Below are 21,859 nucleotides of genomic sequence, written 5' to 3' on the forward strand. Positions count from 1 at the left end.
TGTCTTTCATTCAGGTCTTGCAGGGTTTTGTGGAGTCTCTTTGTCCACCCCTGCAGAGACTGAGAGTCTTTCTTCAGGGCAGCCTTGAGAATACCATTATAACACTCAATAAGGCCAGCCCCCAATGGATTATATGGCAGGTGAAATTGCCACTCGATGTTGTTCTCTCCTGCCCAGCATTGTATCATTGCACCCATAAAGTGAGTCCCTTGGTCACTCTCAGTGACATGCGGTGTCCTGTAGGCAACCATCAATCTTGTGTGTGCTTTTATGGTATATGCCTGGTTCACTTTTGGTACTGGATAGGCCTGCATTAGCCCACTTGCAGTGTCAACACAGGTTAGGGCATATCTCGTCCCCTCAGATAGATGGAGGAGCCCATTGTAGTTGATCTGTCAATATTCTCTTAACACTGCCTGGGTTGAAACCAGGACAAGGAGAAGGTGCAGTGCAGTGCTAATTCAAATTATGGCAAATAGCTGTATGCATTTGATACACTGGCTAAATATAGTCCTGTGAACAACAAAAAATATGCAGCCTTGTTTTCCTTTCAGATAAATAAATTCAAGAATAGGTTTCAAATTTTCAGAAAACATCTCTTGTTGGAGATCTCTCTTTTGTGTTTTTTCCTGTAAGCCTGCATCCTTAGGGATGGGTGAGCGTTCCATTTTCTTCTTTCTTTATGAGATCTTTTTATTGTGTTGGTCCTGTTGCTGTTACACTAAGTTTGTTTGTTGTCCCCGGCTGGCATTGGGAGTCAGTCTTCAGAGCAGCCTTTAGAATGCTGTTTTATCACTCTATCAGGTCTGCTGCTATCAGATTGTAGGGCAGATGGAGATACTACTTGATGTTACTTTCCTTGTCTCACTTCTGTACTGTTGCACATTTTGGACAGGTTCACTCTTCTCTGGGTGGAGAACTGGCTAGAGGGCCGTGTCCAGAGGGTAGTGATTAATGGAGTTAAGTCCAGCTGGCGTCCTGTTACAAGTGGTGTCCCCCAAGGGTCAGTTTTGGGGCCCATCTTGTTTAATATCTTTATTGATAACCTAGACGAGGGAATTGAGTGTACCCTCAGTAAGTTTGCAGATGACACCAAGTTGGGAGGATGTGTCAAACTGCCTGAGGGTAGGGAGGCCCTTCAGAGGGATTTGGATAGGCTGAATAGCTGGGCTGAGCTCAATGGGATGAGGTTCAATAAGGCCAAGTGCCGGGTCCTGCACTTTGGCCACAATAACCCCATGCAATGCTATAGGCTTGGGGCAGAATGGCTTGAAGAATGTAGAGAGGAAAAGGACCTGAGGGTGTTGGTTGATGCTCAGCTTAACATGAGCCGGCAGTGTGCCCAAGTGGCCAAGAAGGCCAACAGCATCTTGGCCTGTATTAGAAATAGCATAGCTAGCAGGAGCAGGGAGGTGATCATCCCCCTGTACTCAGCTCTGGTGCGGCCGCACCTCGAGTACTGTGTTCAGTTTTGGGTCCCTCACTACAAGAAGGACATCGAGGCCCTGGAGCATGTTCAGAGAAGGGCAACAAAACTGGTGAGGGGTCTGGAGCACAAGTCTTATGAGGAGCGGCTGAGGGAGCTGGGATTGTTTAGTCTGGAGAAAAGGAGGCTCAGAGGAGACCTTATTGCACTCTACCACTTCCTGAAGGGAGGTTGTGGTGAGGAGGGGGTGGGCCTCTTCTCCCTGATAAATAATGACAGGATGAGAGGGAATGGCCACAAGTAGCGCCAGGGAAGATTTAGATTAGACTGGAGGAAACATTTTTTCTCTGAAAGAGTGGTCAGGCACTGGAATGGCCTGCCTAGGGAGGTGGTTGAGGCACCATCACTGTTCATCTAAGCGCTGTTCAAGAAGCGTTTAGATGAGGTGCTAAGGGATTTGATTTAGTAGTTGGGTAGGGATAGTGATAGGAGGATGGTTGGACTAGATGATCTTGTAGGTCCTTTCCAACCTTATGAACCTATGAACCTATGTTCTTTGTTCACTCTCAGTGAATTAAGGTGTTCTGTATATTGCTATCAGTTTGGTGAGTGCCTTGATTGTGTAGGGTTGATTTGCTCAAAGTACTAGATAGGCCTGTAGTAGACCACTTGCTGTATCAACACAGGTCAGAGCATATTTAGTGCCTTCAGACCTAGGGAGGGGACTAAGATACTGAACCTGCCATTTCTGCAAGAGGTTTTGTTTTCTGGTAAGGTGAGATGTCATCTACAGTAGCAGCCTTGGTCACATTCTGGCACAAGCTTTCATAGTTGTGACAAAACGATGATATCTGATATTCAAATGGGTAGTCCCTATGTTTTCACTACTGCCTACATTCTGTCTTGCCCTTCATGTTGCAACTTCTTATGTAACCAATCAGCAATTCTCTCTACTAATGAATCTTGCAGCCACATGACTTGGGCCAGTGTGTTTGCTTCATCATTTCCCAGTGACTGCATAGCCTTATGCCCAGATACATGATAGGCATACACTGTTTTATGCCTAACCACATTTCATACATCAGTTCACATGTCTTGTCCCCAGATTGGTAGGGTATGGATAGCCCAGTCCTGAGGAGTCCACTATGAGATCCAAAGGATAAGCCCTCAGCAGATTGTCTAGCTATCAATACAGATATTTAATGCACCATCACCTGGCTCTTGGGTTACATCCATCCCTACTGTTTATAATTGAGCACACTGGCTACTTTGTCCATCCCCTTCCTTAAACCAGATCCTCTTAGTTGAGGGATGGTGGGATCAAATAAACAAACATTAGTGCTTAGGATTGCAACTAACTTTGCCTGTTGAAAAGCATCCTTTTCTTCTTAACCCCAATCCCACAACTGGCCTTTCTTAGTCTTAAGACCTGCACAAGGTGGGGTACGAATATTCTCCAGTATCCCAATATGCCCAGAATTTCCTGTAATACTTTCATCATGATTGGTACTGGAAATGTTTGGATTTTATATGTAACTCTAAAACCAACACGAAATTATTCTGACAGACTCTTACAGAGACTGATGCTGACTAAGTAGCTCTTCTATGGCCTGTAAAGTTGATTGCAGTACTGGAGGTGAATAAAACTCAACAGATAACTTACACAGTGCATGACAAACATTACTGAATTCAAGGGAGTAATAACTGCTGCTATGAAGGCAACAGTGAAACTGCAGAATTCATTGCTGTACGGCTTTGAAAACTTGCTGTTGCCAGATGTGTTAAGGGACACTACAAAAATGGAGTTTCCAATCTATGTCGGATTTAGGCTGAATTCTATAAAGACCTGAAGGGAGCTTACTAAAATTCTACAAATGAAATTGTTGCATTCTTTTTCATGAAAGATGAGGGGTGGAAAAAAAAAAAAGATGGATTCCAGAGAAAGAACTGTGGAGTCTTGACAAAGGGGCTTAGCAGCCTTAAACTCATCTAGCAATGAAAGAGTTGAACACAGCCTTCTGAAAGAGCAGCTACTGCTGACTCAAGGGCAAGACAGAAAACATCAGTGTGGATCTGAAGAATTGTTACTAGAAGAAAAACTGGACAAGATGAGAAACAACCTCACAATGGAAAATATCAAAGCACTGAATATAAATGAAAACAGCATCTAGCTTTCAAAAAGATGAGAAATGTCTCTTATATGGGGCATAATCTTATCTGTTAAGAAAAGTAGCACTGCCTTCCATGTCACCCTGAAGAATGCTTAAGGTCTCAGAGATTTGAAAGTTGAATGAATGCTTACCAAATATAGCTTTTTGAAGTTTTGGAAAGTGCTGCTAACTGGACTTCTATTCAGCAAGTTCTGCCATCATTGTCTGACTTTTCATTTGCTACTGCATGACTGATCTGACAAAAAAAATATCTGAAAACCAGACCAACATGAAAAGTAGATGTGTGTGCCTCCCTTGTGCATTGAAGATTGTTTCATTCAGTTTGTTGCAACACCGAAGCCAGATACACTTGTGACCAAGAGGTGTATTTGACCATGGATGCTATTGCACAAGTTACCCATGAATATTGAAGTTGCACCGTAATTAAGGACCCCAAACAGATAAAGCTTCTTTGTTAGGGAAGACAATGAATGAAATACAAATGTGGGGAAGCCTGGCAGGTGGGTTATATTAAACTCTGACAAAGATACCATGGCAAGTGCAATACACTTACTGGGGGAAGCAACTGCAGCATGGTTAGAAACAGACTGGGTAAAACAGTCTGGCTTATTTCTAACTTGGGCAAAGGTAAAGCCCATTTGTGAGATGGATTTTACTGAAGGACATTGGTGGCAAGTGATATGGGAGGATGGGGAAGTCCAACATATAACTCAAGGGGGTTTTATGTTGTTAGGACAATCAATTATTTGAGTTGTATATTAGCTGCTATAGAATACTGCTTATCATCATTACTACAATTGCTATATGCCTCATTAATGACATAACAGTAAGAATTACTCAGGTTAAAGAATTAATTTTAATAGAAACAGAATTGGATTCAGCGTGCAACAATCCATCATCATACCCATCCTTAAGGACAGTTATAACAGATGGAGCCCAAAGTCATGGACTAAATGAACTCTACAGACAATTTAGAGGGATGACCCTGTAAAAGACAGAAACTGTTTTCCTTTGTCTCAAAGTTTGCTTCATAAGGACTTTTCTGCCACAAAAAGAAACCCATTATGATGTTTATTGTAACACCAGTCCAGGAGTTCCATCCAAAACATGGTTGTTGGAAAGTGTTCATGTTTTGTTAAGTAAGGTATATGTTTCTGTTATGTTTCTGTGTATGTTTCTCTAATGTTTTGTATTATGGGATATCCTAAACACTATCCCGTGAAAGTTCTATAGACTATAACAATACTTGAACTTGCCAAACTAGTTTATATCTCTCTCAGCATTTCAATCGCTTCTGAGATGCTTAAATGACAATTCTGTTCATATTTAACCTTGAAGCAACATGCAATATTGCAGTGTGGTGAAGTTATACCTTCACTCAGCCTATTAGACTATGTTCTTTGGAAACATTTCATGGCAAATCCACGTATTGTTGAATTAGACTAGATATGCTTTCTGAGAATTAAAATCACCAATGCAACAAGTACCGATAATGGCATTGCAAAACCAGTTAGTGCTTGGTATGTTGTTAAGGAATAGGTTGTTTGTGGCAAAGTGAATAACTCTAGTTGTTGTCTAAAATTGATGATAACGGTAAAGCTGTTAAACAAATTGCCCAGGGTATACAGAAAATTGCCCATGTTCCTGTCCAATCTTGGAAATGCCTGGACTCTGATTTTTTTTTCCCTGGCCTCTGGGTGGCCCATGGGTGAAATGTATTCTGTTTTATCTATTGTGTGTTATTGCAACGCTTCTGTTTATTCCTTGCACGATTCCCTGTTTTATTCAACTTATTCAACATGTTGTATCTTCAATGCGCATTGTAACTGCTTCAACTAATGATGGACAAAACCAACAGATCAGACTAACATTTGTAACTACGCCCAAGAAATCTGTTATAGCAATTTTGTAACATTTAACTCCCCATTACCTCCTCCCCTCTTCTCCCTTATGCCTGTTTTTTTTTTTTCTTCTTGTTCTGCTCCTTTCCTTCACCACCGTGAACAGATGTTTGCACATCAGTTTCAAGCAATCTTTGAGCCACCGGGTGGTGTAAAAGACAGAAACTGTTTTCCTTTGTCTCAAAGTTTGCTTCATAAGGCCTTTTCTGGTGACAAGACTCTGACTGATAACTGCCGGTCATCTAGATGGGTGTTATGGTGCCATTGTCTCTGCTTATGGTTGTAAAGATAAGCAGAAATAGGTGCAAATAGTCTTTTCCGTGGGGGTACGGCTTGGAGAAGCTGATCACTACAAAAAGATAACAATGCTCCTGCATGGCAATGAAGGCAACATCCACTGCTGGATTACCTGTTGGGCCAGACATGTCACACAAAGAGAAAAGAAAAAAACATTTGAGAAATGAGGGATAAAAGGCCTTCACTGAACTAAGGATTTTGGGGGAGAAGAACTTTCAGAAAAGAACTTTGGAGAAGAACTCCCAAAGAAAAATTATTTGAGGAGAACTCCCGAAGAGACTTAGGACGACCCTGAGGCCTGCTTGCTGCCATCTCCCATCCCCCGCAGTGACCAGACAAGTTCCTGACGGACCTACTACGAACCTCGCTGGATCCACAGTGGTGATTATATCTCTCTTGCTTTCTGCCAAGTCTCCTTGCTTTTCATCTCTTTTCTATCGCCCACCTTCCCTTCCCCATATCCCTAAGCAACTAGTATTTGCAATAAACTGGTTGGGCTAACATTTGACCCGTTGTGTCTTAATCTCGCCATCGGGTATACATATACATATAAAGAACTTTGTCTCCCTCCTTTATATTGGAGCGTGACAGACCCATAGACTATGGGAATTATATCTGCATGTGTGTATCAAAAAGCAAGATAGGTGATGGTAATTAATGGGGATATCTGGAAAAGTATGGAATCTGAGCATGATGTAAATTACATGGAATAAAGGGTAGATGCTGTCCTGATTTCAGCTGAGACAGTGCTTTTACTTTCATATTGTCTGGGATGATGCTGTGGTATGGCTTCAGGAGGAAAAAAAGTTGATAACACATCAGTTAACTCAGTTGTTAATGAGCAGCAGTTTTTTCTAGGTTTTTCAGCTTCCCTCAGTGTTCTGCTGGGGACAGACTCACGACAACTGACCTAAACTGGCCAAAAGGATATTCATACCACTTGACATCATGCAGAAAAAAGAAAGAACTGAAAACAGTGGGGGTGACTGCTGCCTGGGACTAGCTGAGCATCATTCACCAGGTAGTGAGCTGTTGCTTCTGCATTACTTGTATATGTATACTTGTATATGTATACACTTTTGTGTATATGCAAGGGCTGTTTTGAAAGTAATGCCTTCTATTTTATTATGTTGACCCACAATAACAGAGCCAGGTGCTGGTAATATGGCAGAAGTTGAACCTTCCTGTCAATTTTGTTAAACTTTGTTGCATGCAACATATGGTAGCAGAGGGGGGCAGTCTGATGAAATAGTATATGACATGGAAGTGCATATGAAGCAAATTGAACTCCTCCATGTGTAAAACTTTATAACCATTGATATTCATCACTATTTATGGAATGTTTATGGAGATCAAACATGGATGTCACCACAGTGGGTGGGTAGAGAGTTTCAGCAGTGGTCACAGCAATGTGAAAGACAATCCACTTTCTGGACAGCCATGCATAGCTGTCATACCATAAAATGAAGAGTGGCTCTATCAGCTCATTTGTGTGAATTGGTGGATTATGACCACAGAACTATGTACATAGCTGAATATCGGCCTCAATGTATTGGAAATATTGGTGGCAACACTGGAATATTGCAGTTTGTGGCAGGTGGGTCTCATGAATTCTCACAGTGGAACAGAAAGAGCACTGTATGCAAGAATGTCAGGACCTACTAAACCAATATGAGGCTGAAGATGAGAATTTCCTGTATTATATCATTACTAGTGACAAGACATGGTATTACCGCTACAAGCTGGAGTCAAAATGGCAGTCCATGGTGCAGCAACATGAATTTTCCATCAAAGAAAAATTTCAAGATTCATTCCTCAGAGGGTAAAGTGATGTGCAGTGTCCTCTAGGATAGGAAAGGGGTTCTTCTGTACTTCCCAGAACTAAGATCATTACATCATGATGCTGAAGGTTCAAGATTCCAGAGTCAGGCAAGAGAAGACAACCTTTCTCTCACAACATGGTAATGCCAAGCCCCGTATCAATTTGAAGACCACAGAGCACACTGCCAATCTTAGCTAGAATGTCCTACAACACCCACTGTATATTCCAGATTTCATGTCTTCTGATTTCTATCTTCTTGAGCTGATGAAAGATGAACCGTGTGGGCAATATTTTCCTAGTAATTAAGTTATCATAGCAACTGTGAAACAGTGGATCTCCTCTACTGGTGCAGACTTTGAGTGCTGCATGCAGGCTCTTGCTCATTGTTGGAAAAAGGCATAGCTAATAGTAGTGACTGTGTTGTAAAACAGAAATTCTCAGCTACAAAACACTATCAAATAGTGTTGTGCTCTTTCTGTCTGCTGTAGTTTTCATGTAACTAAATAGGAAGCATTATTTTTTGAGTGACATGGTGTATATTATTACTATTATCCTTTTTTCATCTTCCTTTTCTGTCTTAGTAAATAGTTTTTATCTCAAGGAAAATGTTATTTTATTTATTTTTTAATTCTCTCCCTTGTCCCACTTGTGGGAGGAGGTGATGAGTAAACAAATACATGGTGCTTAGCTACCTGCCTGGTTAAACTCCAAAAACAAAAGTTTTCCCATGCATGGTGCAGTGACAAAGCCTTACTTGGCATGTGGGCAAGGAATGACATTAAATTAATGAAGTGGGCGTTAAGACTGAGGCCTGGGATTGTTTAGCCTAGAGAAGATAAGTCTGAGAGGAGATCCCAACAATGTTTAATAAATGTTTCTACAGGGTATGTCAAGGGAATGGGACCAGGTTCCTTTGTATGGTGCTCAGTGACAAGGCAATGGGCACAAGCTAGAATACAGGAATTTCTATCTTAAAGTGAGAAGGAACTTCTTTACTTTGAGGGTGACAGAGCACTAGAACTGGTTGCTTAGAGAGGTGGTGGAGTCTCCCCTGGAAATATTCAAAATCCACCTGGATTTTTCCTGTGTAACCTACTGTAAGGACCCTGCTATAGCAAGCGGATTGGACTAGATGATTTCCAGAGATTCCTAACAATCTACAATTTCATGATTCTATGATACAGTGTAGTGGGAATAAAGTGAAGTGTGCAGGTGATCTGACTGAACAGGAACAATGAAGTGCAATTCCTGTTAGAGGGAAAAGGATTCACTTCACATTTGCTCTTAACTGCCTGCTCTGCAGAGAATGGTCTTACTGATGAAATTTATAACAAAAAGGGGAAGATAGTTATCCCAACAGAATGATTACAACTATTCACATTCTAAAGCTCGTTTGGTCCAGTGCCTCAGCTTCAGGTATTACTCTGGAATTGTAGGCTAACACTTACAAACATATGTAAGAGATTATTTTTTCTGTCATTGCCTCAAAGCTTGCCATGAACAAATCAAGTCCTTGGTAAGGGTTGGGAAATCCTTTGTTTCGACGGGCACAGCAGAGGCATCTCCTGGGGCAACGAAAGAGAGATAAGTTGCAGCTTAATGGCCTGAGAAGGTTACTCTTTTGTGTGAAACTCATCTCCAGGGAAAGGGGAGGGGGGGATAGCAATCTCAGGAGATACTTGCCTGAAACCCTAGCACGAGGGCTTTGTCATGTATATTGGAGAAATTTGGAAAATAAATAGAGGGGTCCTGCGGCCTTCTCTTAGGAGACCTCACGAGCTGATCTTTGCAGGGGTGCAACACAAGCCCGTCAATCAAGGAAATGAACTGGACTGAATCTAAACTTTTAGCTTTAATTCTATGGCCGCTGGTGATGTCGCTCACTTTGGAATTTCTGTCCGTATCTTTGGAATGTGATTGTGAAACATGTGGATGTGATTCGTGTCAAAAGACACAGTGTCAAGGATGCCGATACAGTAACTGTAAACTAGCCTTAATCATAATCGGCAAAGAAAATTGCTTAAAGGAGTAAAATTTCCTTATAAGGCATGGAAGGATAAACTGAGAACAGAACTCTATCTGCATTACAAACACAAAAACCTTGCAAGATGGAGCCGGAGTGGCATTCCTCAAATCAAGGGGTGGCAGAGATAAGCATCTCAAAACCTTGCAAGGCTGAACCAGGAGGGATGAATCAGAGGGCACTGAGGAAGACAAACAGACTTCATCCCAAAGACAACCTGAAGGAATGTGCGACCCCCTAGCGACTAGCCACGCAAGCACAGAAGAATAAAATGATTAACCGAAAGGAGGAGGGGACTTGAGGGAATTTTAAATGAGACACTGTATAAAAGAAAAGAGAACCATCTTCTTGGTGTGCATCATCGGTGGAGCGGAGACTCCCCGGCACACCCAGTGCTGCTTGCTTATTGCTTTTCACCTTTTGATTGTAATAAAATATTCCCAAAACTCCGATTGGACTCTGAGCATTTATGACAAGTAGTAATATGTAATATTATTTGCTTTCTTGTTTCTATATGCATGGATAAAATACAAGATTAGACTGAATCAAAGAATTGAATTAGATTGAATCTATAGATTTGTTAAACCAGGCCTCATAGCTTGAGGAAACTGGTAACTTTAGGAAGAAACACAGGGACCATAGAAATGCATATACCCCTGAAGAGAGCTGCTGTTTGCAACTCAGTGCGGTGGTGATCCCATGAAGGACAAGACAGTGGTGGATAAGGTGGTTGTTTACAACACAATGGAGGGTCCAGAGAAGAAACAGAGTTGTTGTTTGCAACTCAGTGGGAGATTCACGTGAAGATAAGGAGGCGGACTTGCTGACATAACGCAATCACCTTAACAGTTGGAAATTTACTCTTAGATTTAATCCCATGATCACCAGAGATGTCAATCACTTTTGGAATTTCTGTCCATGTCCTTGGAATGTGATGAATATTAATGGTTATGCGTTTAAATGTGTAGTCATTTTTCTCTTCGGTGTGCATGTTTGGTGGAGAGATTCCCCCATGCACTCAGTGCTGTAATAAAGGGAATACTTGCTTGATATAACTAATTGGCATACCAAGTTACTTTGTTGGATTTCTTGGCTTCAGACGCATTGCTAATGTTTTACATACAGAAAAAAAAACAAAAAAACATCTGATGTATGATTTTCATGTGGGATGCCAGAAGTGAGTTTTCAAATGAACAAATGGGATTTAGGCAACTCTTTGCCATTAGATTTCAATTCTAGTGCATTTATACCTTTGAAAGTCTGCTGTTTTGGATTACAAAAGTCCAGAATCAAAACTAAAAACTTTGACACTAATACTGTTTTTCAGCAGACACGAAACATATATAACTGTTCAAAGAATCTATCTGCAGATGTTTGTTCAGGTCATAAAAATATGTTCACCAAATCTATATCAGAACATTACTTATGCACCAACATTATTTCAACACAGTAAATTGGAAGTGAAGGACAGTGTGTGAAGCACTTATTTTGAGAACCGTGAGGTCTTCTAGAACAAGGTTTGAATACCACTTCTCTACTCACATAAATTATTACAGTTCCACAGAAGTCAATGAAATAAATGAGAACTACTCCAAAAATAAAGCTTCCTGTTTTATTAAGTTGGCCCATTATGGTAGTATGGTAGTAGAGGTTGAACCTTCCTGATAATATTCTGTTAATTTTGTTGCCAAGTGACCGATGGCAGCAGAGGGGCAGTCTGACAAAATGATACTGTAATGGATGTGCATATGAAACAAACGCACATCCATTACAGTGATGTAACAAATGATTAATGATAGTGATGACTGGGTTGAGAGCTTATGGATCAGAATAAAAGCAAAGGCCAATAAGGCTGATGTTACTGTGAGAGTCTGCTACAGGACACCCAGCCAGGATGAAGAGGTGGATGAGATGCTTTATAAACAGTTGAGTGAGGTCTCAAGGTCAATCCCCCTTGTTCCTGTGGGGGACTTCAACTTCCCAGACATCTGCTGGAGTTATAATACAGCTGATAAGGAACAGTCCCAGAGGTTCCTAAAGTTTGTGGGAGATAACTTCCTGACACAGCTGATGAGGGAGCTGACAAGGGGAAGCAAAATCTTGGACCTGCTGTTTAGTAACAGAGAAGGTCTAGTGGGGGATGTAAAGGTTGGAGGCTGTCTGGGGCAAAATGATCACAAGATGCTAGATTTCTTGATCCTTGTCGAACCACGGAGGGGAGTCAGCAGAGCTGCCACCTTGGACTTCTGGAGGGCGGACTTTAAACTCTTTAGGACCATGGTTGAGAGGGTCCCTTGGGAGGCAGTTTTGGAAAGCGTGAGAGCCCAGGAAGGCTGGAAATACTTTAAGGAAGTTGCTTTAAAGGTGCAGGAGCTGACCATTCCCAGGTCACAGAAGATGAGCCAACAGGCAAAGAGGCTGGGCTGGCTGAACAGAGACCATTGGCTGGATCTCAAGAACAAAAAAAAAGTTTATGGTCTCTGGAAGAGTGGGCAAGCTACTTATGATGATTACAGGTATGTAGTGAAGCTGTGCAGGGAGAAAATTAGAGAAGCCAAAGCACAGCAAGAACTGAACTTGGCCACTAAGGTAAAGGAAAACAATGAATGTTTTTATAATACATCAACAGCAAGAGGAAGGCTAGGGAGAATCTCCATCCCTTGTTGGATGCTGAGGGCAACTTGGCCACCAAGGATCAGGATAAGGTTGAGATACTTAATACTTTCTTTGCCTCAGTCTTTAAAAGTAAAACTTGTTACTCCCTGGGAACACAGCCCCCTGTGCTGGTAGATAGGGATGGTGAACAGAGTAAGCCCCGCATGATCCCATGATGAGATAGTTTTGAACCTGCTCCAAAAGCTGAATGCTCACAAGTCCATGGGGCCAGATGGGTTGCACCCTGGAGTGCTGAGGGAGTTGGCAGACGTGGTTGCCAAGCCACTCTCCATCATTTTTCGTCAGTCCTGGCTAACTGGGGATGTCCCAGCAGACTGGAGGCTGGCAAATGGGACACCCATCTTCAAAAAGGTCCAGAAAGATGGTCCTGGTAGCTACAGACCTATCAGTCTCACCTTGGTGCCCAGGAAGGTTATGGAACAGATAATCTCAGGAGCCATTGTGGACCAATTAAAGGTCAACCAGGGGATCAGGCCCAGTCAGCTTGGGTTTACAAACGGTAGATCCTGTCTGACAAACCTGATTTCATTCTATGACAAGGTGACCCACTTACTGGATGAGGGTAAGGGGGTCGATGTGGTCTACCTGGACTTCAGTAAGGCCTTTGGCACTATCTCCCACAACATTCTCATGGAGAAGCTGGCTGCCTGTGATCTGGATGGGCATATGCTCCGCTGGGTGAAGTACTGGCTGGATGGCCAGGCCCAGAGCTGTGGTCAATAAAGCTGAATCCAGTTGGCAGCCAGTCACAAGCAGTGTCCCTCAGGGCTCAGTGCTTGGGGCCACTTCTGTTTTACACCTTCACTGATGATCTTGATGAGGGGGTTGTGTGTACCCTCAGTAAGTTTGCAGATGACACCAAGTTGGGAGGGAGTGTTGATCTGCCAGAGGGGAAGAGAATGGCACTACAGAGGGACTGGGATAGACTGGATCAATAGGTCTGGCCAAGGTTGACAGCTTGAGTTTTAATAGGGCCAAGTGTCAGGTCCTGCATTTTGGTCACAACCCCAGTGTGGGAATAAAAGGAAGTGTATTTAGAGCAGAAGCTGTGGAACAGGATAAACAGCATGAGAAAGGAAGGTTGAGAATCAAAGACACTTCTAGATGAAAAGGAAAACAAGATCAAGTAAGCTGTGGGATGGCAGACCCTAATTGGAGGAAGAGTGCATGGCTTGGAACGATTCATGGAGCTGATCTTCGGCAGAGACTTTGCAGATCACAAACAAAAGTTACCTCCTCCAGGATGCATTTTGCAGAACTGTTAACTGCCATGAGTGTTTTTAAGAGTTGTTTTTCTCAAGGCTCTCTGCCAATGATTGTGTGCTATTTTCTATACACTCCTGTCTTAAACACTATAAGAATAAGGCTGTCCAGGTAATAAAGAGGTCATGGTTTAACCATATTGGTGCATGTCATGTCTCTGGCTGTTTTCTCTGATGACACCCCAGGTAACCCTACAGGCTTGGGGAGGTGTGGCTGGATAGCTGCCTGATGGAAAGGGACCTTGGTGTACTAGTGGACAGTCAGCTGAATATGAGACAGCAGCGTGCCCAGGTGACCAAAAAGGCCAATGGCATCCTGGCTTGTATCAGGAATGGTGTGGTGAGCAGGACTAGGAAAGTCATCCTGCCTCTGTAATAGGCATTGGTGAGGCCTCACCTTGAGTACTGTGTTCAGTTTTGGGCACCTCAGTACAAAAAAGATGTGGAGGTACTGGAGCAGGTCCAAAGAAGGGCAACAAAGCTTGTGAAGGGCTTGGAGAATCAGCCCTATGAGGAGAAGCTGAGGGAGTTGGGGCTGTTCAGTCTGGGTAAAAGGAGGCTGAGGGGAGGGAAACCTTATTGCTCTCTTCCAGTATCTGAAAGGTGCTTACAGTGAGACAGTGACAGGTCTCTTCTCACTGGTGACAGGACAAGGGGAAATGGCTTCAAGTTGCACCAGGGTAAGTTTAGGTTGGACATTAAAGAAGTGTTGTTAAACACTGGAATAGGCTCCCCAGGAAGGTGGTTGAGTCACTGTCCCTGGATATGTTTAAGAGCTATTTGGATGTTATGCCTTGAGATATGATTTAGAAGAGAGTTGTTAGAGTGAGGGTAGTATGGTTGGGCTGCAGTTGGACTTGATGATCTTTAGGGTCATTTCCAAACCTGAGTGATGCTGTGATTCTGTAATTCAAAGGTGTTTAAGTCCTCCATGTGGAAAACCTTGCACTCAGAGACATTCTCTGGTGCTTGCTGAATGCTTATGGAGACCAAATGTGGGGATGTCAGCACAGCGAGGTGGTGGGCAGTGTGCTTCAGCAATAGTGACAATAGTAGTGACACATGCTAGTGCAGATCTTTTAAAAGCACGACATGCAGACTCTTGTTCATCACTGGTGAAAGCATATAGCTCATGGTAGTTACTGCATTGAGAAATAGTGTGTTGTAGCTGAGAATTTGCTTTAGCAAATAATGTTACTGTGCTCTTTATAACTGTTGTAGTTTCCATGGAAATAAATAGGAGCTATTACTTTCAGAGAACCTATGTATTTAGTCTAGTGTGGACCTCTGTTGTCACATAGACAAAAAAAAAAAAAGATTTGAACAAAGTTTTCAGAATGAACAGATTTTGATAGACTGAAGATTTGAATCTGGAAGTATCATGTGAACAGAAAGATCTGCAGTACAGTAGTTTTTCTCACTGTCTCCAAGTTTGATTGGAACATATCTCCACATGGCATAGAGACATCTTTTATTCTTATATTTTTTAAATGTAAACTGGACATAACATACAGACAGGAGAGAAACTTTCACAGCATATCTAACACAAACCCAATAATATCCATGAAGAGAAAAAAAATGTGACTAAATGCAAAGAATATGTGTGTTGTAGGGAGGAATAGATAAAGCATAGGAGACAGCATGTTTTTTTCATAGATGAAGTGTACACACTCCCTACCATTCACTTAGGGGCAATGTCCTGACCTGTGATTCATGGAACTATAACAATCTCAGAAAAAAAACAGAAAAGGAAAAAACTGACCTGTTTTTCATTTTCATCCTCCAGCCTCAGCCTGTCCTCTATGCAGTTCCTGGCCTGAAGGAACGCCTTCCTCTGAGCCCTTTCTGTCAAAATCCTCACAAAGACCCCATACAAATTTACACTGACAAAAAGGATTGCATTGGCCACAAGCTGTAAGGAAGAAAAAAATAAATGAATGTATTAAAATACAGATTTATTTTACATTACTACTCAGCAAAATAAATTTGAAACAAAATAACCCTCTTTAAAAATTCTGCCTTGCTAAATGTGTCATTGAAATTCCTTCACATATTCCAACTGCAGAGGAACTCCAGATAGGCAATATTGCACAATACAGAATTTCTTATTGCTGAGTTTAGTTTTTCTTATGATAATTGTTAGGTTATTAATTTCATTCAGCATCAGTTCTGTCATCAGTCCATCTGGTAAGAATGTATTTCAGCATTTGCTTAACTGCATGCTGCTCACAAGACAGAAACTATTTTCCTATGACTTTACAATTTAGAGAAATTATTGTCCTTTTTTTACATTTGAGAAGTATCAACAGTATCAGTAGTAGTAGGCAGTATCAACATCTGTAACTATTTCAAAGTCTATTCCTAGGTATTCCAAGCTTTCATATTGTACACTTTGCACGTGGAAAATATTTTCTGTCCACATTTACACTGTTAGAAAAGGCACTATATTTTCTTGAGAAGTCTTCCCAAAATATTGTCGATGCTATTGTGTGCAGTACCTCCTAGAAGATGCCAAGTGTTTTCACATGATGCACAAAGTGCTTGCACAATTTACAGAAGCCTACACTTACAGGTATGCTGTGAACAAATTAATTTTGGAATTATTCCTATAAGTAGTACTTTGATGAACAACACCTAAATACAAAATCAGAAGGACAATTCAGTAATTATTTTAAGTATTTTTACCATATGTAAAAAGTTAAACTAATGTAAATAACTCAGCACTAGCCTGAACATCACCTCCTTATTCGAGACAGTCCCATCCAAATTTCTCACTTCATATTTGATATATGAAACCTTGATGTTTTTATAGAATAATGATGTTAATGAAAACTCATATTACCTAAGTATCTTTAGATGGTAAATTTTGCAAAGTAGTGTTTATTTTGAAAGGGAGCAATATGTTCTATTTACTTACTGTCTTTTCAATCTTATTCACCATATTTACCACAGTAACTACCAAAGAATCTTGATAAGGATTCATGGGACTTATTAATTTCCAAAATTTCAGAACTCAGTTGGCACTTTAACTGGCAAAGGTGGAGCATAATAAGAACAAAGAAAGACATTACAGTAATATGTGAAAATCCTGTGCAACTAGAATTGTTCACTAAGACTATATAAATGACATATTTCTAATTTCAAAGTGTATGATTCAAACTAGTACAACTCTACAGTTGTATGCCTTGCTAGTGTAAGTTGAAGAGAGGCCCACTGATATTTGCACTGCACAATGAGTCCTGCTATGTGGAAATCAAAATCAATTTTTTTTAAAACTAAAATCACTCGCATCATTGTAGTAAATTCTTACTAGCATTCATCAAACAAAGATAAGAAAAATATTTGTCATGTGTAGTTAATGGCAGTATTCATCTTGTATGATCTCAGTATGAAGAGGCGAACTGAAGATTCCCTATGTACAGGCTCTCCATATTTTCAATCACAGTTCCTCTATCTTAAATCACAGAACCATGGAATTGCTTAGGTTGGAAAAGACCTTCAAGATCATCAAGTCTAACCTCAACCTAACCATACTGCCCTAACTCTAACAACCCTCCTTTAAATCATGTCCCTGAGCTCCACATCCAGGCAGTTTTTAAACTGATTCAGGGATAGTGTCTCAACCACCTCCCTGGGAAGTCTGTTCCAGTGCTTAACTTAACAACCCTCTCAGTAAAGTTTTCCCTGATATCTAACCTAAACCTCACCTGGCACAACTTGAAGCCATTTCCAACCCCACTCTTGTTGCCATTCCCTTTCAGGCATTTGAAGAGAAGAATAAGGTCTCCCCTCACCTTCCTCTTCCCCAGACTAAACAGCTTCAGTTTCTTCAGTAATTCCTCATAGGGCATATTCTCCAAGCCCTTCACCAGCCTTGTTGCCCTTCTTTGGACCTGCTCCAGCACCTCCATGTCCTTTCTGTACTGAGGTGCCCAAAACTGAACACAGTACTCAAGGCAGGGCCTCACCAGTGATGAGTACAAGGGGAGGATTACTTCCCTAGTCCTGCTCACCATAACATTCCTGATACAAGCAGGCTGCCATTGGCAATCTTGGACACCTGGGCACACTGCTGACTCATATTCAGCTGACTTTTCATCAGTACACCAAGGTCCCTTTCTGTCAGGTAGCTTTCCAGCCACTCCTCCCCAACCCTGTAGGATTGCCTGAGTTTGTTGTGACCAAAATGCAGAATCTGACACTTGGCCCTATCGAAACTCACGCTGTTAACCTTGGCCCATCGATCCAGTCTACCCAGGTCCTTCCGTAGTGCCTTTCTACCCTTCGGCAGATCAACAGAAAACTTGGTGTTGTCCCTGAACTTACTGAGGGTACATCCAGTCTCCTCATTAAGATATAGAGCAGCCCCAGTACTAAGCCTTGGGGGATACTGCTCGTGACTTGCCACCCCAGTGTATTTAATTCCACTGACCACAACTCTTTGGGCCTGGCCGGTGTTCCACCCATCAGAGTGTATGCCCATCCAAGCCATGGGCAGAAAACTTCTCCATGAGGATGTTGTGGGGGACAGTGTCAAAGGCTTTACTGAAGTCCAGGTAAACCACATCAACAGTAATTAAGCAGGCCACCTTGTCATAAAAGAATATCAAGTTTGTCAAGCAGAATCTACTATTCATGAACCCATGCTGACTGAGCCTGATTCCTTGGTTGACCTTTAATTGATCCATGATGGCTCTTGAGATTATCTGTTCCATAACCTTCCCTAGCACTGACATGAGACTGATAGATCTGTAGCTACCAAGAACATCTTTCCGGCCCTTTTTGAAGATGGGCATCACATTTGCTATTCTCCACTCCTGTTAGCCAGGACTGTTGAATGATGATGGAAAATGGCTTGGCAACCACATCCACCAACTCCCTCAGCACTCTAGGGTACAGTCAGTTTGTCCCCATGGACTTGTCCAGCTTTTGAAGCAGGTCCTAAACCATTTCCTCACGTATTACGCAGGGCCTATCTTGTTCCTCATTCCTATCTCCCAGTACAGGCGGCTGTGTGTCCAGGGAACAACTAGTCTTACTACTAAAGACTGAGACAAAGAAGGCATTAAGTACTTCAGCCTTATCCTGATCCTTGATCACTGTGTTCCTTTGCATCACTTCTTTCTTCATACTTTGTAGTTATAAACTAAGAGAATATCAACAGCTTCCCTTCAAACCTTCTCACCAGCACAAAATCTAATGATACCCTGTAACAATAAAAAAAATCTATGTCTATCATCAGTACTTTATTTCTCTTCAGTTAATATACATGTAAAAATTTTAAGATGAAAAGTATACAAGCAGATTGTTTCATTATATATACCAGCATAAACAGTTTGCAGTTCTTACTGTGCTTTATTTTGCTTCAACACATAAATCTGTTTGAGACATATCAATTTTCAACAGAAGTTAAAAACCAGTAAATTGAAATTTCTGTAAAAATTCCACTTGAACCCTATTTTTGGAGACATGAGTGCTGCTGCACTCACCTTAGCCCTGTATTCTATGCTAAAATATAGTGACAAAAGTACATAGTAAAGTTAATTCTTAAATGTGCAATGGAATAAATATAGAAAGGTTTTGTGAAGCCCATATTCAGAGTGAGTAGACAGCGAGCAAAGAATGAATAATCAGGAGTTATAGACAATGAGACTGCTTGATACTGCCCATATACAAAGCAGCTGTTAATAGTGTTCTGAATACTACCTTTACATATAAGAGTAACTTACAAAATAATTACTTCTAGAAAAATTAAGCATAACCAACTTGATTTAATAGCCTTCAGCTGGATGCAAGTCATATTTCAGCAATCTGTCTGCTGTTCTGAGATAGTTATTATTTCTCTCCCATAATGTTGATCACCTGGACTGGAGTAAATGGTGGATTGCTGTAATCATGCAACCACTTTCAGACTCAGCAGGGTAAGATCCAGTATGCTTTGAGTAGTTTAAGATAAAACAGAGTTTGCTGTCAGCTCTGGCCTGCAGGGCCAGAAATAAAGCAAGTAAAAGATTAATAGATTTCAAAATGTGACAAGAAAGTAGGGCAGTCTGTCTCATGTGATGAGTTCCTTCCTTTCTGCTATACTTTTGCTTATTTACTACTTTTTCCCCAGTTGAAAACTACATGCAGTTCTATCTGTAAGTTTTCCAAATATATGACACTTTCACAGTTCCTTTCATTTTAATGTGTTAATGTATTAATGTCACCCTATACTGACACATACATACGTAACTTATATACATCATCTGACATAACTCAAGGAAAGACTGAGATACAAGGTTCTAACATTCTTAAGAGATATTGAAGCATCCAAAAATGCTGAAATACCAAGGAGTTTCATTTTAAGCCCTTCATATATTATTCACCATATAACTGCTCAGCATTAAAAAGAGTGCTCTTCGCCATCATCTCCTATTTACCTAACTACTGAAGAAAAAAATTATTTAATGTAACAGAATTGTAATTTCTTTCAAACTGTTATTCATACTGGCTGAGATTACAGATTAGTCAGAATAATGTAAAAGACATTTATCTGGCTTTCATTGCTGTGAATGAATCTCACACTGTGCATGTTCACTCCAGTGGATATTAACAAAGGCACACTTCTGACAGAGAGAGGTAGTCAGGGAAGAGGGACTTGGGTCTGAAGTTAGTTTTGCTAAGGAGTTTGGTACAGAATCTCAACATGCACTGTAGCAATCCCATCAAGGAGTGGGCAAATAATGCTGCAGGTAAGAAGCATGCAAAATACACAGACACACAGAGGTCAAAGAGTTCAATTAGTGATCTACTTTTTCTCATAATCATCTCCCATTACTTGAGAGACTCTTCAAAGAGTCTGTCAAACCTGAAATCTTACATGTTCTTTCTTTCTCTCAAAGAAATGTGGAAACTTCTAAAAACACATCATTGTTTGCCTTTTGACAGAACTCTGCTTCCTAATTCTGCTGTGAGATGAACAGTTGCTAAGAGTTAACATTTCTTTCTGTTTATATCACAAAATTGCTTAATGTGGCTAATTCACGGAGGTGTAAAAGACTTTTGCATCACTCAAAAAACTATTACAAAGTAACATTCATGTAAATGGATATTGAAATACACAATTGAAACAGGCTAAATGAGAAATAGGAATTACCAGAGAAGAAATTTCATTGTTTTCTATAAGCTGGGTTTGTGATATGAGTGAAATTAGAGAACTAATTTCAATAGTTACTACTCTCAAGATTAAGCCCCTCTTAATTGAATAGCTAATATCAATAGCCAATTGATCCTCAGCAGCATGAGCTCTCATGGTATCCCATAAAATTAAGGAGAGAGGCTGAATTCTGCAGAAAAAAAAATAAAATAAAAATCAAGATTGTTCCTGTATGTCTTAACTTTCAGATATGTGTTAAGACTAAAGGTATGGAAGGCCTGAATTCTGCTGCCAGTTTTTTTCTCTGTTGATTGAATTCTTTTACAAGTAATTTCTGTGTCACTGCTGTACCTATTATACAGATAATGTAACTTTCTGTCAAAATAGTCTGAGAGATATGGCAATGAAATACATTACAATAGGAATGTCAATTGTGATGCCTACCTCTAAGAAAGTCATGAACAGTCAGTGCTTCCCCTGTTAGAACTGTTAAAGAGCAAAACAAGATTGTGTTGTTTATGAAAATTGTAGATATCACAAACAAAACCTTTCATAGATTTAAATAAAAATCATTTCTCTTTTCCCTATTACTGTAATTGTTACCATTATACCAGTGCTTTATTTACAGCACAAGATTGCATAGAAGAGAACATGCAAATGATTCTTGATCTTGACATGGCTGTCTTCAGTAATTCACTCAACTCACTTTGCAGTCTTTTGAGAACACTCAATTACTACATTTGCTTTCTTCTTTTGCTTTAGTGGCAGAGAACTGCTCCTTAGCTCTTGACTGCATCTCAAAAAGCATGCCCTAGTACCAGACAAGTCAGTCAAACAATTCTTTTTTTTCTTAATAAACGATCTTCTCTTCATCCACTATTTTTTGTCCTAGATGTTTTATGCCACTCGCTAAGAAAAAAATCTGTTATGCTATTCTCCATGGTTTACTTTTCTATTCAACCCCCTTTCTGGATCTACAGCATATCCTAAGAGGGTATTACTGACAATTAAATTCAGTCTAGCATCAACATCAATATTTCAAGCCATTAATTTTCTCATTCATGTGATCATAACACTGTTTTACAGATGAACAAGCAGCAGCAAACATGGAAGGAATCCATCATCAGTGATGGATGAAAATGG

The 21,859-nt window shown here is 40.7% G+C and overlaps 1 protein-coding gene across 1 annotated transcript in view; it reads right to left on the bottom strand.

Annotated features, from left to right (window-relative positions):
* Positions 1-21,859, bottom strand: part of ADCY1 (adenylate cyclase 1) — a 185,625-nt gene that overhangs the window by 134,451 nt on the left and 29,315 nt on the right. Inside the window, exon 2 of the mRNA XM_065753079.1 lies at positions 15,341-15,490. Coding sequence (XP_065609151.1) covers positions 15,341-15,490 — 150 coding nt within the window. The remainder of the gene's footprint in view (positions 1-15,340; positions 15,491-21,859) is intronic.

This window comes from Cyrtonyx montezumae, unplaced genomic scaffold, assembly GCF_038088225.1.
Source record: "Cyrtonyx montezumae isolate F1298 unplaced genomic scaffold, pur_monq_1.0 scaffold_8, whole genome shotgun sequence".
NCBI classification, from domain to species: Eukaryota; Metazoa; Chordata; class Aves; order Galliformes; family Odontophoridae; genus Cyrtonyx; species Cyrtonyx montezumae.